Raw genomic sequence first — 17,026 nt, 5'->3', positions numbered from 1 at the left:
AAGTACACGTAACATCATTAATGGGTGTCATTGATTTCACTAAACTAATAAAAACCATAATAAAATGTAAACTATAATAACGAGAGTATGTGATAACACAAACTAATTGTTAAACACAAATGAATGATATTGGTGATATTGGATGGGATGTAACTTTCCGCTGCTTATTCCTGTTAATGTGCTAGTCTATTCTCTTCTTAGAGTACCTGAGGGTACTGACTCTCGCCCTACACCTTAAATGCACACTCATAAGCTTCTGTGAGTTGAGACTTTCTCATGTCTATTTCTCAACTAATGTAGTATTAGTTTCTATATCCCTATTCACCTTTAAGGATTATCAACCTTAACGCGTTAAGTCTTCTTACTACCATTAATAAGTGTATGTAGGGAGCTCAATAAGGTCAAACTCAATAATGGTATGAATTCATTCTTTATCTGTTTTAAGAAAAATTATTTAGTTATTTTAGAAATAGAAATATCTAATTATTTTAGAAAATGAATTTATATATTTTAGGTATAAATAATTATGATAAGATATTTGATGAATAAATTATCTACCATCAAGTACAATTTTACCTAGTTATGTTTTTAACACGAAATTCCAAATAGTTCAAGTAATATAATATTTTAAATTCAGATATTTTTATACCAAAATTATTTAAATATTCTAAAAATGAAGGTAATTATTAAAAAAAAAATAAGTATTTTAAAAATAAATTATTAGATGTCGCATGGGAGTGTGACAATTATATCTCTCTAAAAAAATTTAGGTATTTTAAAAATAAATTATTAGATATTTTATGGGAGGGTGACAATTACAGTTCTCTCCTAGTTTTCCCCATCTCTTTCTCTTTCTTTTTTTTTTTTTCTTCTTCTAGATTAATTATCTCATTTTCACACTAGGAGAGGGAGTAAAATGATCAAAATATCGGATGGTAATCCCGTCTCCATTTCTATTCAATTTTCCGTACAGTCCCATTTAATATAAATATATTTTCAATTCATTTAAAACATAATATACATTTATATAGATAAAGTAAACCTTGCTTTTTGAAACTTTCAATCTCACGTCATTTACCAGGGACGTTTTACAAAATTTTACAAATATTGATGGTGGAAGAAGAAAAATTTGTGCTACTCTTCCTTTTTAATTTTGAAACTCTATGTTATAATTTTAAATTTTGAATTGAGATTATCTATACAATATATTTTGATATTGAAAATTGAAAACTTAAAACAATTTTTTTTAAGAATAATAAATTGAGATATATTCACTCTAGGTAACTCGATCACCGTGAATTCTCTACCCAAATGTGCTAGTAAAAAATAAATTGAGAATTTCGTGGAGATGAGAAATGTAATAGGTGGCCGTGACAGGCTTTCCCACCCAGCCCCCGACCCGATCTGACCCATATACATCTCTAATCCATACCTCTCACAAAATTCATAAAACAAGGTTCTCATAATTTTTGGAAATGCAAGGTATAATATAAAACAATTCCGTCCACTTACAAACTACCAACATTAAATGGTAAAAGTTTGAACAATTTTTTCATCTGTTCTTAAGTAACCAAATGCTACAACAAAGTAGACGTGGAGATGAAGAACACCACACGGAAAAGTAGATGGGGGAGATGTGGAAATGAAGCACACCCACACAACCGAGTTGCAATAATCTAAAATGAAATAGGAAATTTTGTAGTTGAAGCTGCAACCACTCAAAAGGGAAGTGTTTCTTGTCCATGTCTCTTTCTTCAATTGGTATAAAACCCAACCCTTCTACACCATATCATTTCTACACTAAATTAGCTATTCGCATTCAAGAAGACAAATCCATGGCTGCAACCCAGAAGACAGTTCTAATAACCGGGGTGACCAAAGGGATAGGACGAGCCTTGGCATTGGAGTTGGCAAAACATGGCCATCTAATTATTGGTTGCGGCCGCGACAAAACCGATTTGGATTCACTTCAACTACAACTCTCTAATGCTTCCCCACAAAACCATTTGCTCTTCGTCGCTGATGTGGTTCGTAATGCTTTCTCCTTTGCTATGTCTTAGTGTTTATCTGTTTAATTTTTTTTTATTTTGCAGAAGTCAGATGACAGCATCCGACAAATGGCACACACGGTCCGGGACAAACTTGGTTCTCTTGACATCATTGGTATGTTTGTGCTACAGTTTTTTTTTCTTTTTTTTTTTTTTCATTTTGGATAAAATAACGTAAACACCAAGATTATGATATGAACCAAGAGATATTAATCTTACAATATATTTCGACGAAGATGGAAACAAAATGTTGTTGAAATTATCACAAAAAAATATTTCAATTCATGCCACATCTAATAAGAATCAAGTTTCATTGTTATAAATTCTGGTGGAATCATAATTTAGAGTTATAACCTTTCTTTAATATATTTTAAGGCTTATTTATTAGTTATGATTATAAAGTATACAGTAGAGTGACTAATTATGATCATAAAATATAGTTACAACTCTTGGAATGTCTCACGTAAGGTTAAGAGTTTTTATATTGAAGCTATATAAAGTGATGTATGTTATATTTGTAAAAGAGACTTGGAAAATGTAGTGAAAGAATCATCTGTGCTGGCTAAGTTTCTTTGCAATTCTATGTAGTTTAGGTTGCATGTAAAATCATTCAAGCTCGACAGGATAAATCTTGCTTGTGTAGTGATTCTAATCTCAAACAAGTGTTTTTGGCTTGAGATATTTGATCAACCAGAATCATTGAAGCTAGACATGATCGATCTTGTTTGTGGAGTGATTCGAATCTCAAATAAGTGTTTTGCATATTCGATCAACAAGGGAATCCAAATCTTACTCCTCTTATAGTAATTTCTTATCATTTTTTTTTTTTTTTTTCAGTGAATAATGCAGGTGTGAGTACTGCAAATTTGAAGTTTTGGGAGGTTCCTGGCGAAATGTTTGATAATGTAATCGACATAAACATAAAAGGGGCAGCAAATGTGTTGCGTCACTTCATTCCTCTTATGCTTCCTAGGAATCAAGGAATTATTGTGAACATATCTTCTCTGTATGGAAGAACTGTGGGTCCCCTGGTACGCATTTGCTGCAATCTATATTAACAAAGCTCTCATCAACAATAGAAATGATTAGTTTTTAACTATCCAGGCTTCGGCTTATTGCGCTTCCAAATGGGCGATTGAAGGTTTGAGTAAATCAATTGCAAAAGAGCTACCACATGGAATGACCATTGTAGCGTTAGATCCTGGCATTATCAATACGGACATGGCTGTTGCCTATTTTGGCGATTTGGCTTCCCAATACCAATCTCCTCAAGAATGGTATGCTTACCAAATCCTATACATTTTTTTTTATCAACATTTAGTTAAAGTAAATGAATATTATATCTTTTATTATATCCCCACCTACCACCTAGTTACCTATAGAAAATATGGAGAGAATACAAAAACTCAGTTAGTAGTTTATTACTGGTAAGTTCTTAATTGTACAGTTAACCTAGAGTACTAAAACTTCTCAGAGTGTTGGACTGAGTACATAAAACTTATCTTGTATCATATTACATGATCAACCCGGAAACTTCCCTTAAAATGGTCTATAAATCACTCCCCATGAAAGATCGACATGGTCACATAGTTGGTGCAAACTTGATCATGACATCCGGCTAGTAATACATGACGCAAGGCATCTCATCTAGGTGAGGGAAACATGAGTCCCATCATGACATCCTATTCATGAAACACGGTGAAAGACATTCTCCCCTCAATTTTTTTTGTAAAACTTAAAGATGAAGTGTCAAGAAAGAGTTAGGGATTGATATCTTTCCTTTTCGTGAACTATAGCCTAAGTTATTACCTTCCAAAATTAGTTGGAAACTCGATTCTTCACTTCTGACTCAGAGGAACTTATTATTGAGTAGGACTATTGAGACACTTTCGGCCACATTTTCTTCACTAGAATTCCTCCTTATACTCCCTTCAAACTAAAGGAATTAATTTGGGAGGACGATTTTGTGTGAATGTGGCTGAGTTTGAATTTCAATTTTTGGTCTGTAACTCAACGTGCAGAGTTTGATCCTCTTGACAACTTGATCTCGGACGAATTAGCCCTGGATTCTTTCATCATATATGCTCTTCTTAGTTTCCTAAGGTTAACGAAAACCTCGATTTTGATTAAAATGAGTTGGAAATAAGAGTTTGAGTTTTACCTCCAAAGCTTACCTGATATTAAAATTCTCTAATTGGACACACCCTCAGAGTTATTGTCCTTTAAGGTTTTCTATGGAAATGTATTTTGGAGATGTAGAAATCTATTGGGATAGATCTTACCCAACGAATTCATGTGTAGATTGGATTTTTCAAGTTCCTTGGGACTCCTTGAATGACGGACCGAATTAGAGAAATAGATTTGAGGCATTTTCGACGCTTCCTTCCTTACCAAACTTGTGGATAATCTTATTTAAAAGGTATAGAAATAGGTTTGGAGTAAATAGTGGACTATAGCTCTCGAATTTGGAGAGAACCCGAGAACTTGATACCCAAAAACAAACTCTTATAACTCGCGATTGAAGGCCGACGTTGCTTGTTACTTTCTCAAATGAATGCCCATGACTCATAATTTATAGAGGAAGGATCCACTCCCTTGAAATTTCCAGAACCCCCTAGAATTTTGCCGATTTTAGTTTTGAATTCCCACCATTGGATGTGATAAGCTATTTATGTTCTAAATCATATTCAATTTGGTTGGAAATTCAACGGCTAGATTTCAAGATAAAGTGATTACTGATACTGTGAAGGATCTGATTGATGGTGTCCGTGACAATTTCTTAATATCCTGTTTCTTTAATACCCATGAAACTGCACCCAAACTAATGTCGATCACGTATAAGTATTTTTGTAATCATCAATGTTTCATCCCCAATCATTATCATTTTAACCATGTTCTTATTGTGAATACAATGATCAATAGCTCACAATACATGACAAATAACTCTTTTCCAGCTTCTAAATGATTTATCTTTGGTGATGTCATATAATAGCTCAGCAAACTTTCTGAGAACATAAGATCGAGTCTAGTCGTAGTTTAATATCTCAAACTCTCAACAAAACTTCCATAAATTGTAGCATCTAAATTGTAGCATCGAAATTTTCATTTTCATCGTGCGTTCTCAAGTTCAAACCTACTTCTGTAGGAGTATTTTTTTGAAACCACGACCATCCACAGTGGTATGATATTGTCCACTTAAGCCTAAGCTCTCATGACTTTGCTTTTAGTTTCTCCCTCAGGCCAATGGAGATGTATTCTTTAATTATAAACTCATTATTATCTCCTTAATTACTCGACGTGGGACTCTCTCCCAACAACCCTCAACAGTATTGACATGAAAAGTATGCTCTTACCAGTTATCTCAAATTCATTATTCATGCTCTCTTTGAACTCTTCAAGCATAATGGCCTAAGTTCCCATAAAAATTAAATCATCGACTTAACTGAAACCACATTCCAGTGAGAGCAATTTTGAGAATAGAATGATTAAGAAAAGCATAAAAAGAATTCAAAGTTACTGCCTTTACTAACAAGATGCATATTCTTTTAAAGTGGCTCCATCATAGGAACTTCATAGTTAAGTGTGCTTTGCTTTGAGCAATTCGAGTCAGGTGATCGCGTTGAAATTTTATAAGATGCATGTGAGTGAGGACAAAACATGCTAGAAGGACTTGTGTTGGTTTGTAAGGATAGTTTTTACTATTAGAAGCGAAAAGTAAGTAATATGACCATGTCGCAAGGGATGTAGGAGAAAGTCGTTGCCATCACGTGCTAAATCTGAATTCCAAAGCCTGATTCAAATCTTGAATATGGGTCGTTACAAATAGTATAAGAGCGGTACCTCTTCTAATAAGATGTGGTTCGGGATGAACCAATGCAGAAGCTAATGGGCATGTGACACCTAGGTAAAAAAGTGGTACATCAATGAATTGAGACCACATCCGATTCTGAGGATACTAAGAAATGCTTAAAAAGAATTGAATGTTACTACATATACCAATAAAGTGCACCGTTTTTTTCAATGGCTCAATCATAAGAATTCTATAATTAAGCATGATTTGCTTGGATTAATTTTATGTTGAGTGAACTCTTGAGAAGGTTAATAACTCAGCCTAAAATTTCCTAATATTCCTCTAAGTTGATAATTTCTTTTGCTATGTTAAGCTTATTAACTCGTATTCTCCTCCGTAAGCTTGACTTTGCTCGAGATTCTTCACTTCAAGCAACTTTGGATGTCTGCAAATTTAACCATTTCTAGGGTCTTGGTGAGAATGTCCAACTTTGCTGGGTCCCTAGTTAACTTTGTCTTCTTCCAATTTCTTCCACTCCTCTCTTCCGTGGAGAAAATTTATCATCAGACTTACATGTAGAAACTTCTTGTAACGTATTCCTCCATTTTCAACCTTCTTTTTTGGCCTACCAATAGGTTTCTTTGGTTGAGATGGCAAGTTTGAAGTCTCATTTTTCTTACACCTTAGTGGTCTTCCTCTAGGCCTCCTTGGTTGAGATGGTAAGTCCGATGAAACACAACAACTAGTAGGTTGCACTTCGCTGATTGAGGGAACCTTTGGTTTCTTCTTGGATCTGTACTTCAATTCCTTTTTCTCCCGACCAATTGGTTTCTTCTTCACTTTCTTGCGGCCAACGCCAATGGATACTTTTGGAAGATGTTGATGGTCTTTCAATAGTATCTTATACATGTAGTTTCGCGACCATTTTACCTTCATTAGGGCTCCGACTTTGTTGTATATCCTAAGTAATGGGCCGACTATCTTCACTCTGCTACCTTTTTCTGCATTTGACCAAGGCTAATAATATTGCTCTTCAAACTTGGGATGTAATACACCTTGGTCAGTAGATGTTGATCGTCATTCTTACACTGGAACAAGATAGATCCTTTGCCTTGGATCGGTACAATTGATCCATCGCAAAGCTTCATATTTCCAATTAACTTCTCATCAAGCTTCTTGAACTTTGCTCAATCACGGTTATGTGGTTGTTAGCTTTGTTGTTTAGGCACCACATGCTCGTCTCTACTTGGTCTTCTTCATCTATGGAGGGGTTTGTCATAACCTTTTCTTCTTTGAGTATCAACAGATTGGTTATTTTCTCGGCCAACATCAATGCGGGGTCTTCATCATCCGTGAACATGAGGTTTGCCTCCTCATCGCGCTCCTTGTTGCAGCACTCTACCGATAATGCCCGTATTTTTCACAAGAGTAACACTTGATCATACTCTTGTCCTTCTAAGGTATGACATTGTCATGGATTTATGAGGTATTTTCATGTTTACTACCACATCCGCGACCTCTAATTTCCTTGGTATGGCTGCCACGTCCTCTCATACCTGAAAAAGAAGAGTCGGCTACATCATTCTTTTCCGTCTGTTTGAGCCACTCCTCATGTGTGAATAAGAGATATTTCTCCTCCTAATTGTCTTCGTAGCCATGAAGTCTCTCCTCCTGGACCTTAAGACGACCAACAAACTTTTCAATCAACATGTTCTTGAGGTCCTGAACTGCTCGATGGAGGCAACAATCTACATGCATCTTGGGGAACAACTCGAAGGAACTTCTTAACGACGGAGATCTCATTCACGATGTTGCCTAATGAATGGATGCCACTGACGATTGTCGTCAATTTCATGATAAAGTCATCTATTGACTCACCGTCCTTCATGCAGATAACCTTGAGCTCACTCTTCAAGGTTTGCACCTTTGCTTCCTTGACACATTCCACACCCAAATGCATTGTTTGCACTCTATCCCACGCTGCCTTTGTTTAGTCCTTCTTTGTCACCATGAGAAGAACGTCTTCTAGGACTGCTTGGTAGATGACGGCAAGAGTCATCCTATCCTTCACTCCTCAACATTGTCACCTGTGCCTATAAGTTAACACGCATCTTTATCGACCACGTTGTGTAGTTATTCTATGTGAGTAACAGGTATTAGAGTGTTACACTCCCCTCTCTTCCACTCCTCATCGTTGTCACATCTTCTCCAGTGACTTTGTATGGTCTTGGCATTTGTTTCTGCATCCTAGCTCTGATACCAAATGTTGGATATGACCCACAATCGAAATATGTTAAAATAAATAAAAGAAGCAAAAAGAACAACTTGAAGGGGACATCTTTTTTAACAAAGAAACCTTGATCACTTAGCTTTTCAATTCTGTTTGTTGCTGTGAAAATATCATACATATCTGATAGTATTTAGAGTCAAGGCATAAAAGAGTTCCTAAAACTTTCTAACAAATTTCCTAAATTTTCTCCACAAGTGAGCAATTACTAACAATTTTCTTAAAAAAGACTACCTATTTTCAATTTATTCAAGTCAATAACTACAGAACAATTATCTTAAAATTTCTCTGAATCAATAACTCTTAGACTCTAATTAAGCTTATTAATTAGCAAGCAATAGCTAGAAGAAAACAAATAGCTTATAAATGAGTCATAAGTAGGAAATTTTCTTCATAATTCATAACATATTTTTTTCTTATACCCTTTGACGAAAGGTCTTACTCATACTTCCCAACTTCACCAGTTTGCTCAAGTATTTTTATGTGCAAAATTAACTCCAAGAACTTCAAAGTTCTTTGGTTGTTGTACTAACTGCTATATTTCATATCTTTTTATTACATCAATCTCTTAATCTATTACAACTTTTCATTTTTCATTTTGAATGATCTTATCAAATTTATAGAATTTGCAATACAAATAAATAGAATCAACATGATCATCTTCTGTCATCTTTCTTAAAGCATCATAGATCTCTAGCATATTTCTTAATGACACAGGTGAGATAAATGTCAAAACTCAAATGTTCATGATGAAGTTTATTAGTAATGAAGTATCATTTACTAAATTTTGTGTCTGTGTTGGTAATCATATGTACCTTTGTTATGAGAACTCCAACTTGGATTTAATCTTACATATATTTTCTTTGAAGATTAAATCATGCCCTTTCGGTAGAATCTGCCCTACAATTAAAAGCTTGTGTTTGAGGTTGTAACATAACGAACTTCAGTGGCTCACTTCTCTGACTTTTTTATCCCGAGAAGAGTATATTATTTTCCTTTCGATTTTAATCTTTTTGTTGTCACTAATTTTCACCTCATTATGAAGAGATTCATCCAAGAAAAGAGAAAAACATCCTTCTTTCCCCATCATGTGGTTACAACAACTGCTATCCAGATAGCACATGTCTTTGATACTTGTTTCTTAAACATTTAAAGGGAGGAAAAGAAAGGGAGGAAAAGAAGGTTGGATATGACCCACGATCAAAATATTTCGAAACAAATAAAAGAATGAGGAAGAAAAACTTATGGGGAGAGAACTTTTGAAAAATCTTAAGCACTCAAATACTATTTGTTGTTGTGTTAGAGCATACATCTGAGTATTATAATAGAGAACCAACAAATTTCCTAAACTTTCTTCAGTTAAAACCATTGCAACAGAGAATCCACCAACAAATTTCCTAAACTTTCTCTCCAAGTTAAAATCACTAACAATCGAATAAATTCCTAACTATTTTCTATACTTATTCAAGTTAATAACTATTTTTACCAAGTCAAGTTTAATGACTCACATTCTTCCTCGTAAGCTTGACTTTGCTAGAGATTCTGTTAAAGATTACGTATTTGTTTAGATTACTGTCAATTAGTATCTGATTAAATTTCCTTATAGTTGTTAGGATCGAACAACACACACAATCGATTTAGATGAACACAAAGAAATAGGAGAGAGAAAATGGAAGGAGAACTCTCGTACCGTTGTTAGGATCGAACAACAACACACACAATCGATTTAGATGAACACAAAGAAATAGGAGAGAGAAAATGGAAGGAGAACTTTAATCATCTACTCTATATAGCTATTTACCATATATAACCATCTACTATATATAGCTATTTACCATATATAACCATCTATCATATATAACTATTTACCATATATACCTGAGGATATATATATATATTTGGTTCAATTTACTGTAGGTAGCTTTACCATATATAACTATTTACCATATATACCTGAGGATATATATATATATTTGGTTCAATTTACTGTATGTAGCTTTACCAGATTTACCCTATATAACCATCTACTATATATAGCTATTTACCATATATAGCTGAGGGGATATATATATATATATGGTTCAGTTGATTGTATATAGCTTTACCAGATTTAACCATCTACTATATATAGCTATTTACCATATATAACCATCTACTAGCTTATTTACCATATATAACCATTTACTAGTTACATCTACTATATATAGCTATTTACCATATATAACCATCTACTAGCTTATTTACCATATATAACCATTTACTAGTTATTTACCATATATAACCATCTACTATATATAGCTATTTACCATATATAACCATCTACTATATATAGCTATTTACCATATATAGCTTTATCTACTAGCTATTTACCATATATAACCATCTACTATATATAGCTATTTACCATATATAGCTTTACCGGATATAACCGTTGACCAAGCTATAAACAGTCAACTAAGAATTTCATTCTCAAACGATCACTACGTTGACCAAGCTATAAACAGTCAACTAAGAATTTCATTCTCAAACGATCACTACACCATACCAATTAAGGCTTTGCATAACTTCAATTTTCCAATAGGCTTTGCATAACCTCAATTTTTCAACATCAACACATTTTGTCAACATGTCTGCTGGATTCTTTGCACCCTCTATCTTCTCCATGTTAGACGAACATGACTCTCCACAATGGTATGATATTGTCCACTTTGAGCATAAGCTCTCATGGCTTTGCTTTGGGCTTCCCCAAAAGGCCTCACACTAATGGAGTTAGTATTCCTCACTTATAAACTCATGATCATTCCCTAAATTAGTCGATGTGGGACTTCCATCATCCAACACCTCCCCTCGAACAAAGTGCACCTCCCCTTAATCGAGGCTCGACTCCTTTGGAGTCTTAGTCATTTTTGACTGCCTTCGAGGAGGCTTGACTCCTATTCTTTTGGAGTTATTTGTTCGATAGTTGAGGATTTACCAATCTATTAGCACGACTAAGTTTAGGGCATGGTTCTGATACTATGTTAGACGAACACGACTCTCCACAATGGTATGATATTGTCCACTTTGAGCATAAGCTCTCATGGCTTTGCTTTGGGCTTCTCCAAAAGGCCTCACACCAATGGAGTTAGTATTCCTCACTTATAAACCCATGATCATTCTCTAAATTAGTCGATGTGAGACTTCCATCATCCAACACTCCAAACACATATCACCTTCTTCCACTAACCTACGAGTGAAATGGTATTGCCTTCTAATATGTTTTGTCCTTGAATGATAGACTGGGTATTTCACCAGCTGTATGGCACTTTGACTATCAGTATAAAGAATCTTCTTGCATTGCTTCATGTCTAACTCTTCTAGATAGTTTATCATCCATATCATCTCCTTTCTAGCTTCAACTATTGCCACGTACTCAGCTTCAGTAGATGAAAGAGCGACGCGTTTCTGAAGCTTGGACATCTAACTCACTGCTGTTTCATCTATAGTGTAGATATATCCAAATGTGCTCTTGCTAGAGTCTACATCTCCACTAAGATCAGCATCCACAAAACCTTGCAGAACTACTTTGTCATTGCCATAACAAAAGTGAAGTATTGGATGTATCTCTAAGATATCTCAGAAGCCACTTCACAACTTCCCAATGTTCTTTCCCTAGATTTGTCATGTACTTGCTAACAACTCCCTCTGCATGTGTTATGTTAGGTCTAGTGCAAACCATAGCATACATCAAACTCCCAACTGCAGAAGCGTACGAAACTGATGCAATGTGTTCACGTTCCTCAACTGTCTTGGGAGATTGCCCCTTTGACAATTTAATACGATTTGCCAAGGGGTAGTCTTGGGTTTAGCATCATTCATCTTGAATTTGGACAACACCTTCTCAATGTACTGCTCTTGGGATTGATCTAATGTGTCAGTAGATCTATCTCGAGAAATTCTCATCCCAAGAATCTGCTTCGTTGCACCAAAATCTTTCATCTCAAATATTGAAGACAAGCTTGCCTTCAGGTGGTTTATCTCCCTCATGCTTGATCCAACAATTAGTATATCATCCACATACAGGAGTAGAAACATATAAGAATCAGTGTATTTCTTAAGGTAACAACACTGATTCTTTTCACTCATGTGGAAACCACTCTTGCACATGAAGAAGTCAAACTTCTTGTACCATTGTCTCGGTGCTTGTTTTAGTTCATACATGCTCTTATTGAGCTTACACACCATGTGCTCCTTGCCTGGAGTTGCAACCCCTTCTGGTTGTTGCATATAGATATCCTCATCTAGATCTCCATGTAAAAACACTATTTTTACATCCATTTGCTCAAGGTGCAAATTCTCCGGTGCAACAATACTCAGCAGAATTCGGATAGTAGTTAATTTCACAACCAGAGAAAAGATCTCAGCATAATCAATGTCTTTCCTTTGTAAATATCCTTTAACTACTAACCGAGCCTTAAACCTCCTTCTTCCATCTGGTTCAGCCTTGATTCTGAACACCCATTTGTTCAACAAAGCTCTCTTTCCTGTAGGTAACTCAGTCAACACCCACGTTTTATTCTTTTCAAGTGAGCTCATCTCATCATCCACGGCTTGCTCCCACTTGGTTGAATCTTCCACTTGTAGGGCCTCATCAAAGGACTCTAGTTCTCCTTTGTCAGTCAGCAACAAATAACGTAATGAGGGTGAATATCTATCTGGTGCTCTGATAGTTCTGGATGATCTCCTCAACACCTGCTTAGGTATAACTTGCTTCACATCTGGTTCTTCAGCAACAAGATCAAGAGTTTCTTGAGCTTATGTTGTAACATCACTACGTGAATTTTTCTGCCACTCAAGTTCAACTCTCACTTGCTTTGTAGTGTCAGAGTTTATCTTCTCTTTGTCATTTACAGGACATTTTCATCAAAGGTCACATTGCAGTGTCTTAGAATTTTCCTATTTTTGTCATCCCAAAACCTGTACCCGAACATGTCAGAGCCATAGTCTATGAAGTAGCATTTCACAGCCTTAGCATCAAGCTTATCTCTCTTCTCTAGATCAACATGAACATACGCAGTACAACCAAAAGTTTTCAAGTGAGAGTACTTGAGTTCTTTTCTTGTCCATACTTCTTCGGAAAATTTGAACTTCAAGGGTACTAACAACCCTCTATTAATCAAATATGCTGCTGTGTTCATAGCATCAACCCAAAATGTCTTTGGTAGTTCGGAATGAATCCTCATGCTTCTTGCTCGCTCATTCAATATTCTGTTCATCCTTTCTGCAATACCATTTTGTCTTGCCTTACTGAGAATTGTTCTTATTAATCTAATTCCCTCAGCTGCACAAAATGTTTTAAACTCTGATTTTTTGTACTCTCGTCCATTGTCAGACCTCAGGCATTTGATCTTCAAGCCGGTCTGATTTTCAACTTCAGCTTTCCACTTCTTGAAGGTAGTAAACACATCTGACTTGTGTTTCAGAAAGTAAACCCATATCTTCCTGCTAAAGTCATCGATGAAGGTGACATAGTACCTTGATCCACCAAGTAATGAAACCGGAGATGGTCCCTAGACGTCTGTATGGATCATTTTCAACTGCACTTTCTTCGGTTCTCTGGCAGTCTTTGTGAAACTAAGACGTTTTTGTTTGCCCATAACACAGCTCTCACAAAGACCCATATCAACAGATTTTAAGCCTTCTAAAGCTCCTTTCGCAGTCAGCATCTTCATTTCTTTGACGCTCATATGTCCAAGTCTATTGTGCCATAGACTTGAATAGGAAACACTCTCAGCAGCAGCAATCATGTTTATACACTCTGCCGTAGTGTATAAGGTTTCGGATTTTGTGCCACGTGCAACAACCATGGTGCCCTTCACAATCTTCCACGAACTCTTTTCAAACTCTGCTGCATAGCCTGTGCTATCCAACTGGCCAATAGAGATCAGGTTCTTTTTTAGACCAGGAATGTATAATGTCCACTGATTTCTTACTGGAGTTTGTATGGAGACATCTCCCTTCCCTTCAATCTCCAAGGTTTTGTTGTCAGCAAGATACACCTTCCCGAAATTTTCTGATTTAAAATTTTGAAACAATTTCTTACTTGGAGACGAATGGAACAATGCACTTGAATAAAAAATCCTAAGGGAATTATCATAAATAGTCCCAAGGAAATTTTGGTTATTTTACCCATAATTCTTGATTTTTCTACTTAACAAGTTCCAATGGCTTTAAAACTTTACCACACCATCAAACATCATAAATTAAGATCTACTACAGAGTTTCATAGTATTTGGAGGTTAACTAGGTCATGAACTGTAGGTAGATATTCGTAAGGGCATTATGGTCATTTGACACTATTTCTTGGTTTACCTACTTATCCTTATCCAATAACCACCAAATTTCACATATAACCTCAACATGATATAATATACTAAGCGTTAAAATTTCATAGGCATCAGAGTTCATCTAGTGGGTTATTTTAACATTATCTATTTTTTTAGCAATTTGAACGGTTTAGGGCTAGAACTCATGGTTCTTTGAGTTTTTCTTTCATATATCCTTAATTCATACTTATTTCAGGGTTCATATGAAAATCCAAGTGACTCCTACAAGTATTTCTTAACAAAAAGTCCAAGGTAGCTACTTACCTCGTCGTTGACATTCAGGACTTCTGTTCCCGAGCTTCCAGTATCCGAATTATCTCAAATTTTCTTCCACAGACTCCTTATTGTGTGTAAGTTCTGGAACCTTAAAGTATTTCATAAGGACCAATCTAGAAGGGAATTAAAATTGAGAAAATTTGACGTTAGGTCAATATTTGGCTATTTTTTACTTTTATTGGTCAAAGTTTGACCTTTGACTTCATCTTCTTTCTTGGGTAGGCTGAAAAATCTCGATTTTTCCTTATCAGACCCCTCTGGTTTTGCCTTTGTACAACTATGTATAGATCTTTCATCGACTTGATTTTTTCACAAAACCTTTAAATGAAGTTTCAAGGAAGAATTAAAGACCAAGTTCATACCTTTACGTGGTCTGTAGCTCAAGTTATAACCTTCCAAAGTTCACCAAAAAACATGTCTTTCGCCGGAATAAATCTAGAAATCTTTTGTTGGGTAGCTGATTCTAAAGCTTTTGAGGACTCGATTCCTTCACGAAACTTGTTGGAAATCCCCTATGGAATATATAGGAGTTGGTAGGAAGGAAAATGATTAACCATAACCCTCAAATTTAGAAGAAATCCGAGGAAGAAAAACCCATAATCTAAAAGCTTCCAACTCAAGGTTTAGGAATCCTCACCACTCTATTCTTGTGTTAAAATGTTGCCCAACTTTAGACTTTATAGGGGAAGCTTACACCGACTTTGAAACCTCCATAATTGTTGTAATTTGGGGATTGGAGTTTTTGGATAATTTGTTGGAAATATCCATCCAACTTGAATTCCGACCGTTGGATTTGATGATCTTTGAACATTCTAGATTGTATCCAAATTTGGGAGAAATCTAACGGCTGGATCTGATTTTGAGCAGAATGACACTTTCGTAATTATCTATAATTTTAGAGGTATTTTTGGTAATCTTTCACTTTTCAAATATTATTCATATACCTTGACAAAAGAGTCGTAGAAATTATAAATTGTATCATGAGTCTATCTTAATTGATTTCTAACATATTATTAATCCAAGTTACTTTCTTCGTTGTATTAGGGCCCTGAAAGCAGTTTCCATGATTCTAAATATTACAACCGCTGATAATGGTGCAACTCTTATTGTTCCTGATCCTGGTGATCTTCTAGATATTCCATTTTTGTTGCAAAAGAGAGAGGGAGAGAAAAAAGACCCAAGGTAATAATTGAATAACATAAAACATTATTAGTCTACTTGAAATATTCCCGGAAGTATTCTTCTTTGTCCTACATTTTCATACTTTCTACTTTTAGTTTTCAAGTACTTTAAACTATTGTAATTTTATCTTAATGTCTCTTCCATTAATAAAAACTACTATTAAGTTTATAAAAGGAGTACAGATTTCTTGTATTATGACTAAAGATGTTGAAATAAAAAGAGTACAGATTTCTTGTATTATGACCAAAGATGTTGAAATATGATTCAAAGTTCTGACCAAGTTTTTAAGAGGAGTAGGTTCCTAAACTTGTGAATTTATTCATGCTCAATTGTTGAGTAGGATTTTCTATTTCTAGTTACTCTGTAAGCCTATATATATTGAAACTCTAACTCTTTAGTCATTAGGTGAGCAAACAATAATAAATCATTTCCAGCTTTGATCTATTTTGTCTTTTGCTATCTCTTTCAATATTTTTTCCCCAAAAAAGTTGTATCTGAGCGAAGTTCTTGTTAGCACGGGAAGTGATTATTTTTTTTCAAAACGAAAATGGAAGTAGCTGATTTTTCTTCCTCTGCACCGCTCCTACCAATTTTTAATGGTGAGAAATATGAGTGGTGGAGCATCAACATAAAGACCTTGCTCAGATCGCAGGAGCTTTGGGACTTGGTGGAGCACGAGTTTGTTGATGTATTAGAACCCACAATGGAAGAAAACGAGAGACTAAGAGAAACCAAGAAAAAAGGTGTCAAGGCTCTATTCATTATTCAGCAAGCAATTCATGACTGTTTTTTCACGAATTGCAGCAGCAACCACATCAAAGCAAGCTTGGTCAATTCTGCAGGAGTTTCAAGAAGATTCAAAATTCATAATAGTGAAATTGCAATATCTAAGACGTGCTTTGAAGCTTTGCTCATGACGAATGGTGAATCAATTTTCGATTGTTTGTCCAGAGTAATGGCAATAGTCAATAGATGCGCGTGTATGGAGAGAAAATTTTAGATGAAACAATTGTTACAAAGGAGTTTAGAAGCCTAACTCCAAAGTTTGACCATGTGGTGGCTGCTATCAATACTCTTC

General features: G+C 35.3%; 1 protein-coding gene across 1 annotated transcript; it reads left to right on the top strand.

Moving 5' to 3' along the window:
• Positions 1 to 1,721: 1,721 nt before the first annotated feature.
• On the top strand, positions 1,722 to 16,116 carry LOC111436388 (NADPH-dependent pterin aldehyde reductase-like). The gene is made up of 5 exons (XM_023074165.1): positions 1,722 to 2,027; positions 2,094 to 2,163; positions 2,886 to 3,079; positions 3,153 to 3,325; positions 15,811 to 16,116. Exons 1-5 carry the CDS (start codon positions 1,743 to 1,745, stop codon positions 15,950 to 15,952), a joined length of 864 nt encoding a protein of 287 aa, XP_022929933.1. The 5' UTR covers positions 1,722 to 1,742; the 3' UTR covers positions 15,953 to 16,116.
• The last annotated feature ends 910 nt before the right edge of the window (positions 16,117 to 17,026 follow it).

Source organism: Cucurbita moschata, unplaced genomic scaffold (assembly GCF_002738365.1).
Source record: "Cucurbita moschata cultivar Rifu unplaced genomic scaffold, Cmos_1.0 Cmo_Scf00054, whole genome shotgun sequence".
In the NCBI taxonomy this organism is placed as follows: Eukaryota; Viridiplantae; Streptophyta; class Magnoliopsida; order Cucurbitales; family Cucurbitaceae; genus Cucurbita; species Cucurbita moschata.
This window is presented reverse-complemented; position numbering and strand designations above follow the sequence as displayed.

Bases quoted from the DNA above. Each gene is read 5' to 3' on its own strand.
- LOC111436388 (XM_023074165.1), top strand. From the start codon at position 1,743: ATGTCTCTTTCTTCAATTGGTATAAAACCCAACCCTTCTACACCATAT. The intron at 2,028-2,093 runs GTTCGTAATGCT...TTTATTTTGCAG, and splicing joins TGCTCTTCGTCGCTGATGTG to AAGTCAGATGACAGCATCCG. The intron at 2,164-2,885 runs GTATGTTTGTGC...TTTTTTTTTCAG, and splicing joins TGGTTCTCTTGACATCATTG to TGAATAATGCAGGTGTGAGT.